An 8,904-nucleotide genomic window follows, 5' to 3' on the forward strand; every position below is an offset into this window, starting at 1 on the left:
TTGCAATTTTCCTGTTTTTATTGTTTTTTCTTCTCCAAGTTTTGGTTATGTAATTCAAACAATAAACTTTAAAGCCACGTGCCTTGCCCGGGGCACAGTGGTCCATTTGTTAGGGCTTGTCATTTCATAATCATATTTTCATTCAAATAAATCATTTGACGTTTCATATTCAAATATTGCGCTTTATGTTTTTGCTTTTTTATATTATTAAATAGCTATGTGTTCTTACACACACCCACATAATACACTGCAGATTCACATCCATTTTGGATCCCATTGATAACGACTCTACTACTGCCAATTATGACTTTGATAATCTGATCTACCGAGTTGAGGATGAAGGAGAGGAAGATTGTGAAGTGCCTAGAGAACTTGCCAGACTGTTAGAGCAAGAAGAAAAGACTATACGGCCACACGAAGAGCCGATTGAAGTTGTGAATCTTGGTACTGACAAAGAAAAGAAAGAAGTCTAGGTAGGCGCTGGGTTGGAAGACAGTGTCAACCAGAGACTGATCCAGATGCTACGAGACTATGTTGAGATTTTTGCTTGGTCTTACGAAGATATGCCTGGCCTTGATACTGATATTGTGGTGCACCGCCTACCAATCAAGGAAGATAGTCCTCCGATCAAGCAGAAACTACAAAGAAGTAGACCTGATATGGCCAAGAAGATTAAAGACGAAGTTGAAAAACAGTTTAATGTTGGGTTTCTGAAGGTAGTGAGTTATCCACCATGGATCGCCAACATTGTGTCGGTACCTAAGAAAGATGGGAAAGTTAGAATGTGTGTTAACTATAGAGATTTGAATCGAGCAAGCCCAAAAGATGATTTTTTGCTGCCTAACATTGATACACTGGTGGATGATACTGCACAATGCAAAGTGTTTTCCTTCATGGACGGCTTCTCTGGTTAAAATCAGATCAAGATGGCACCAGAAGACATGGAGAAGACAACATTCACAACACCTTGGGGGACTTTTTGTTACAAAGTGATGCCTTTTGGTTTGAAGAACGCAGGGGCAACATATCAGCGTGCAATGGTAGCCTTATTCCATGATATGATTCACCAAGAAATAGAAGTGTATGTGGATGATATGATCGCAAAATCCGACACAGAAGAAGAACACCTTGTCCATTTGCAAAAACTCTTTGACAGGTTAAAGAAGTACAAATTGAGATTGAATCCGAACAAGTGCACTTTATAGGCAAGATCCGGTAAACTCCTAGGGTTCGTCGTCAGTAGTAAAGGTATTGAAGTTGACCCGGCCAAGGTTAAAGCTATTCAGGAGATGCCTGTACCACGTACTGAGAAGGAAGTCAGAGGTTTCCTGGGACGTTTGAATTACATTGCAAGATTTATTTACCACCTGACAACCACTTGTGTGTCAATCTTCAAATTATTGAGGAAAGATCAAGTGGTAAGATGGAACGACAAATGCCAGTTAGCCTTTGACAAGATCAATGAGTACCTCCAAGAACCTCCAATTCCGATGCCGCCAATTGATGGAAGACCTCTGATAATGTACCTAATAGTGTTAGAGAATTCAATGGGGTGTGTAATGGGGCAACATGATGAGTCTGGTCGAGAAGAGCATGCAATATACTACCTTAGCAAAAAGTTTACCGACTATGAAACAAGATACTCACTGCTCGAGAAAACCTGCTGTGCTTTGGCATGGGCTGCTCGCCGACTGAGACAGTATATGTTGAACCATACCACTTTATTAATCTCTAAAATGGATCCTATCAAGTATGTATTTGAGAAGCCTGCTCTCACCGGACGAATAGCAAGATGGCAAATGATATTGACAGAGTACGACATCCAGTATACCATACAGAAGGCAATCAAGGGAAGTGTACTAGTTGATCATTTGGCTCATCAAGCGGTAAACGACTATCATTCCATGAATTTTGAGTTTCCAGATGAAGGTATTATGCTTGTTAATGATTATGAAGAGCCTGGTCCGGATGAAGGACCTGAGCCAGGATCCCGATGGACTAAGGTTTTTGACGGAGCTTCGAACGCACTTGGCAATAGTATTGGTGCTGTGATTATCTCTCCCGAAGGTGGTCATATGCCGTTCACTGCAAGACTATGCTTTGACTGCACCAACAATATGGCTGAATATGAGGCGTGCATCATGGGTCTCAAAGCCGCAATCGACTTGAGAATCAAATTTCTAGAAGTATATGGGAACTCAGCCTTAGTAATCAGTCATATCAAAGGAGAATGGGACACGGAACATCCTAATCTCATCCCTTACAAGGAGCACGTGTTGACCTTGATCCCTTATTTTGAAGAGATTACTTTTGAGCATATCCCGCGAGAAGAGAACCAGTTGGCAGGCGCACTGGCTACCATGTCGTCTATGTTCAAAGTCAGGTGGGACAATGAGGCGCCCACGATCACTATTGAAAGATTAAATGAGCCGGGACATTGTTGTGAGATTGTTACAGAAGAAGTAGACGAGAAACCGTGGTTCTATGAAGTAAAAAGATACCTCGAAGCTCAGGAATATCCTGAAAGGGCATCCATCAATGATAGGAAATTTCTAAAAAGGTTCTCTGCCAAGTTCTTTCTGAGTAACGGAATCTTATACAAGCGTAATCACGACTCGACCCTGCTTCGTTGTGTGAACAAGAAGGAAGCAGAAGAAATAATGGAAGACATGCATGACGGTATTTTCGAAACTCACTCCAGTGGACATACCATGGCTAAAAAGATCTTGAGAGCAGGCTATTATTGGTCCACCATGGAGACTGAGTGCCACCATCATTCTAGGACTTGCCATAAATGTCAGATCTACGCTAATAAAGTGCACGTGCCTCCAATTCCACTAAATGTCTTGACTGCTCCTTGGCCTTTTGCAATGTGGGGCATTGATATGATCGGAGAAATCAAACCTACTGCCTCCAATGGGCATCGCTTTATCCTTGTGGCTATCGATTACTTTACGAAGTGGGTGGAAGCGGCCTCATTTGCTTCAGTTACCAAGAATGTCGTGGCTCGATTCATCAAACAAAATCTCATTTGTCGGTATGGCATCCTTGAAAGGATTATCACAGATAATGGTACTAATCTGAACAATAAAATGATCACTGAGCTATGCACGCAGTTCAAGATCAAACACCATAATTCTTCCCCGTATCGACCAAAGATGAATGGCGCAGTGGAAGCCGCCAACAAAAATATAAAGAAGATTGTACAGAAGATGACAGTCACATACAAAGATTGGCACGAGATGTTACCATTTGCTCTTCATGGTTATCGCACTTCTGCACGTACCTCAACTGGGGCAACCCCTTTCTCATTGGTTTATGGTATGGAGGCAGTCTTACCTATCGAAGTTCAGATCCCTTCCCTGAGAATTATGAAAGATGCAGACTTGGGCGAAGACGAGTGGATCCAGACTTGACTAGATCAGATAAACTTTATTGATGAGAAGAGACTTGCGGCTGTATGTCATGGGCAATTATATCATAAACGTATGATCAAAGCATTTAACAAGAAAGTCAAGCACCAGGCGTACCAAACCGGTGACTTGGTAATAAAGCGTATTATCCTTCCACAAGGTGATCCCAGGGGCAAGTGGACTCCTACGTACGAAGGACCATTTGTAATTAAGAAAATATTTTCCGACGGAGCCATGATGCTTACCACGATGGATGGCGAAGATTTCCCGCACCTCGTGAATGCGGACATAGTCAAAAAATACTACGCATAAAATAGACCCGCTAGGTTGACATACCTAGGCAAAAATAAGGCCATACCGACGAACCAAAAGGGTTCGGGCAAAAATTAGGGATATAAATACAAAAAAAATGTACACCCGGCAAGTCGAAAACCTGAAAAGGCGGCTTGGGCAAAAAAGGGTATCCTGGTAGGCCGAAAACCTAGAAAGGCGGTCTAGGCAAAAGTTAGGGATTAAAGCGTACGACTATGTCCCATTGGATCATCACTCATCAAATCCCTAGTTAGCTTTGTTACCAAGGTCAAGTTCAAAAGGCACTAATAAATGCAATTGTTTCTTCCAACAAGCAATGGATGAGATACTCGAAGGCATAGTGGCAATAGCCGGGTCGAAACCCAATGAGATCATTTCCACATAGCTGTTTTCCCTATTGTTCATTTTGTACTTCTTTTCAAAAAAAAAATGCACGACGATTTCCTCTTACTAGGAATTTTGTCTCCTTGTACTAATTCGCCTGTTTACGGCCTTTTCCCAAATCAATACAAATTGTTTCAAGCTTACTTTTTCACTTTCTCTGTTTTTAATAAGCAAGCGTCCAATGATAACTTTGAATGAACATATGCATTTTGAATATGACCAGTGTTTACCAAAAAAATTCTTATTTTCACAGGAAACAGGAAAAGCAATCGAATAACATCTAAGTCATCCAGATGTCCTCCCAAGAGCCAATAGTATGGAAATATCCCCACAAAGCATTCCTCAAGGAATGAATCTTTCTCCTACAAGGATGTATGCCTCAAGCGTAAATAAAAAATCCCCAACTAAATATTCTTGCACAGAAGACAGGAATCCGCAATACAATCGTGTTGTTATCATCTCCAGCAACAAATAGGGATTTATTTTCCCCGCAAAGAGCTACTATGCAGGGCTATCAATAAGCATCTACATACACATATCCATATATCATGCATCTACCTCCATGCATCATATATTGTATCATGGTGAACGCAAACATAACACGCAAAGATTCTCATTTATTTTGAGAACTTCATACCACAATACAATACATGCATCATGACATTGCATAAAATTGACTTTGTCTTTCAGGTCGACCAACCGGTCAAGAAAATATCATCAACAAATCAATCACTATCAAATATACAGTCTGGAAGCTTGAACCCCAGATTCTTGAAGAAATTCACTCCGGAAGCTTGAACCCCGGATATTCTGAATTCTACGACAAATATGTTTCGGAAGATTGAACCCTGGATATTCTGAATTCTACGACAGATATGTTTCGGAAGCTTGAACCCTGAATGATCTGAAATCTACGACAGATATGTTTCGGAAGCTTGAACCCCGAATGATCTGAAATCTGCGACAGATATGTTTCGGAAGCCTGAACCCCGAATGATCTGAATTCTATGCCAGAAACATTCCAGAAGCCTGAACCCCGAATGTTCTGAATTCCACGCCAGAAATGTTCCGGAATCCTGAACCTCGGATGTTCTGAATTCTATGATAGATATGTTTCGGAAGCCTAAACCCCGGATGATCTGAATTCTACGCCAGAAACGTTCCAGAAGCATGAACCCCGGATGTTCTGAAATCTACGACAGATATGTTCCGGAAGCCTGAACCCCAGATGATCTGAATTTTATGCAGATATGTTTCGGAAGCCTGAACCCCGAATGATCTGAATTCTACGCCAGAAACATTTCGGAAGCTTGAACCCCGAATGATCTGAATTCTACGACAGATATGTTCCGGAAGCCTGAACCCCGGATGATCTAAATTCTATGACAAATATGTTTCGGAAGCCTGAACCCCGAATGATCTGAATTCTACGCCAGAAACATTTCGGAAGCTTGAACCCCGAATGATCTGAATTCTACGACAAATATGTTTCGGAATCCGGAACCCCGGATGATCAGAATTCTACGACAGATATGTTCCGGAAGCCTGAACCCCGGATGATCTGAATTCTACGATAGATATGTTTCGGAAGATCGAACCCCGCATATCTTTGAATCTCTATGCCAGATATACGATTGGAAGCTTGAACCCCAAACATTCTGAAGATCTATCATATACGCACCCTGGGAAGCATGACCCCCCAGGTTGCTGACAAGCATCTCAGTTAGATGGCATCTCTAAGCCCATCTCAGACAATTCTCTATCAACCTCCGGATGGCATCTTTAAGCCCATCTCATACAAAAATCTCTGTCTCAGCAACGGCAAATTTATGGGTATTTTAGTGTTCAATCCTCTTCCACCTTCAGATTCCAATAGGCACACAGGCCAATCTACATCCTCAGGTTTAAGAAGATTGAACAGGGGCAGCTGTCATACTCCAAAATTTGCCCATTATAGTTCAAGACAATTGGTCTCCTCATACTCAAGTATCCAAGGTTTTCACCAGATAAAAGTATCTCCAAAGTAACATGGCCCCAAATTAGGTTTGTGATTCTTTTCAAGGAAACTGAACTTCTAAGGCTTCAAATGTACTTCATGGTGTCCCCTAGGACCCAGGGTATCCTCATACCAAAATTCAAAGCTTTGAATCACAAAAATTGCTCATGCAACAGCACAAATGATCAATAGTCGACAATTTCAAACCTAAAAGTCAACTATGGTCAAATCACAACCAAAACTCCTGATTTTTTATCAACATCAACCTCTTGAAGTATTATTCATCATTTAATCAAGGGTTGATCATGATTCATCAAGGAGAGTTTAGAAATCATCAAAGTCAAAGTTACTAAATTAGGGTTTTAAGGAGAAAGTCAACTAAACTTTGACCGATCATATCTCCCACATGGTTCATCATAAATTGCCCAATCAAAGCCTATTCTCAAGGAAATTTCATTATCTACAACTTTGATGTTGGGTCCAAAGTCAAGAAATGCACCAGTTGAAAGATACAAGCTAATACATTATAGGTCCTTCTGAAAGTCAACAAAAAGACACTTTTTCTCAAAGGATGGTAAATGAACATGGTAAACTCAATGAAGGTGAAACCAAAAGGATCTTTTAGAGGACTCTTTGAGATTTCTAAAATGTACAAGAACACCTTCATATGATAAAAAATGAGGGAGATATGATTGGTACAAATTGGTCGATTTTCAAGAAAAATGTGGAAACCTAAATGATCAAATTCAAAGGTTTAAGTAATGGGCCATGGATTATAGATTATCCACGTGATTTTAAGGTCAAAGTAAGCCCAAAGACTATTTGGATTATATTTTATGATTTTATTTTATTTTATTTTAGGATTTATTCATATAAATTCATTATTAAATCAAATAAAATCCAAATAAATTCAAATAAAATCATAAAAAAAGCTCATTGATTAAATTAAGTCCAGGTTCATCCAGATTAATCGTTAAAGTTGCACAAAATAGAAATCAATCCAAAAAAAGAAAGATTTCATATAAAAATCAAATCAAATATTTCTTTCATTCAAGGCATGATTTTCTCCCATTCTTTCAGCCTTAATTTGATATCCTATATATACCCAAGTGATCCAACATGAGCAGCCACGAAAAACCCTTGCGTGCCTACAAGTTGCCAAGAAATTTCCAAAAATCTCACAAAAGAAGAAACTTCCGTTTTCTCAATTGCAGCTCTCCTTAGACCAAATCAACCATCTCAATTCATTCAGAGGATATAGAAGGGTAAGGGTGAGGCATCAAACGAACCCAATATGATTCAAAATTCGTATTTTTTATATTTCATGTTCATATTGCATTTAGTTTCGTTTTGCATACTAAAACGTATCTTAATACGAACTAATGATTTCTATTAGTTTATGACATGTATTAGAACATGTATGACGTGTAGCATGGGAGTTTTAAGCCTTAAATCGAGTGATGCCATTATTAGGGCTTTGAGATGATGAATTTTTGTTGTCCATAATGCAGGCCGAGTTCGACCCAAATAACCACACTAATGGGTTCATGAGACTTAGTATAGTAGATCTGGGCTGCGAGATCGATTGTTTAGTGCTGTTTTCACGTTTGTTTGAATTTGCAGGAATAGCTACGAAGAAATTCTAACAGAATCGTAGCAAATTGATATCTATTTTGTAGCTAATCATGTGCAGGTTTTTAAAAGAAAGAGATGAAGAAGATAGAGCAGGTGTCGTTCGGTGAATGGCCGGTCAAAAGGTCATCCATATATCTTGATTCTGATTGGCTGCGCGTGGGATCCCTTTGGTCCACATATTTTGCTATTTAATATTTTATTTCCATTGTACAAACAAATTAAACGTACAGAAGAGTGGGTGGGAAGCTATATTGTTAACCGAGGGGAAGGGGGTTCGATCCTCACCCACCCACGTTATTTTTATTAAAAATGTTGCAGGTTTTCATTTCAAGTCCCGATACATCTATGCCACACGTGACCACGCTACGCCCTCACGCAGGAGCCATGAGATCTTCCAGCATTAGATATGACATTCACGAAGACGTTGCTCTACCATAGACATGCAGAGCGCTCCCACACAGGATTATGCGCCTCTTTTTTTTTGAAATTTTCTTAGTATTTGTTTTTTTTCTCTTTCTCTTTTTACTAATTCAATTAACTAAAAAAAAACCAACAAATTTAGTTTTAATTATTAGATTTAAAAATAACCAAAACAAAATAACTTTTAACTTAGGTTATTTAACTTTAGGTTTTTTATTAATTTAATTTAAGAGTTAATTTAAATTTAACTAATTTAGTAAATTAGGTTTATTAATCTTAGTTTTTTTAATTTCAACATTAATTTAATTAGGTTGTATATAAAAAAATTTAGGTTAATTAATTAGGCTTATTATTAATCTTCTAAAAATGTTTTCCCTCGCGATTTTCTCTTTCTCACCTAAAACTCTGTGTATGGCGCATGTATGTTTATCGTTTTTATTCAAGTATTAGAATGTATATAGGTCAAAAATGTAAATATTTAAATGAGTCTCTTTAATTTCCCGCACTTTTAATTTTCGTATTTTTATTGTATATATTGTGTTAGATGTATGCTTAAATTAGGGCGTGTATGGTAAGACTGAATCAAACGCTAGCTAACTAAAAAATACAAGATAAAATATAACCGAATCCAACACACTTGCACTCACTCACCCTTAGGGTACACCCCTCTTGGTTGCCTTCGATTATAAGGTCGTGTCCCTCGAAATGTAGAGGTACCCATTAGAAAAAGTTCCTCGATATAAA

At 38.9% G+C, this 8,904-nt stretch overlaps 1 protein-coding gene across 1 annotated transcript; it reads left to right on the plus strand.

Moving 5' to 3' along the window:
- The first annotated feature begins 1,799 nt into the window (after positions 1 to 1,799).
- On the plus strand, positions 1,800 to 7,762 carry LOC131648710 (uncharacterized). Its single transcript, XM_058918443.1, has 3 exons — positions 1,800 to 1,929; positions 2,068 to 2,560; positions 7,729 to 7,762. The coding sequence occupies exons 1-3, from the start codon at positions 1,800 to 1,802 to the stop codon at positions 7,760 to 7,762; spliced, it is 657 nt and encodes a 218-aa protein (XP_058774426.1).
- Positions 7,763 to 8,904: the final 1,142 nt, after the last annotated feature.

The sequence above is a fragment of the Vicia villosa genome, linkage group LG2, assembly GCF_029867415.1.
Source record: "Vicia villosa cultivar HV-30 ecotype Madison, WI linkage group LG2, Vvil1.0, whole genome shotgun sequence".
Taxonomy (NCBI): Eukaryota; Viridiplantae; Streptophyta; class Magnoliopsida; order Fabales; family Fabaceae; genus Vicia; species Vicia villosa.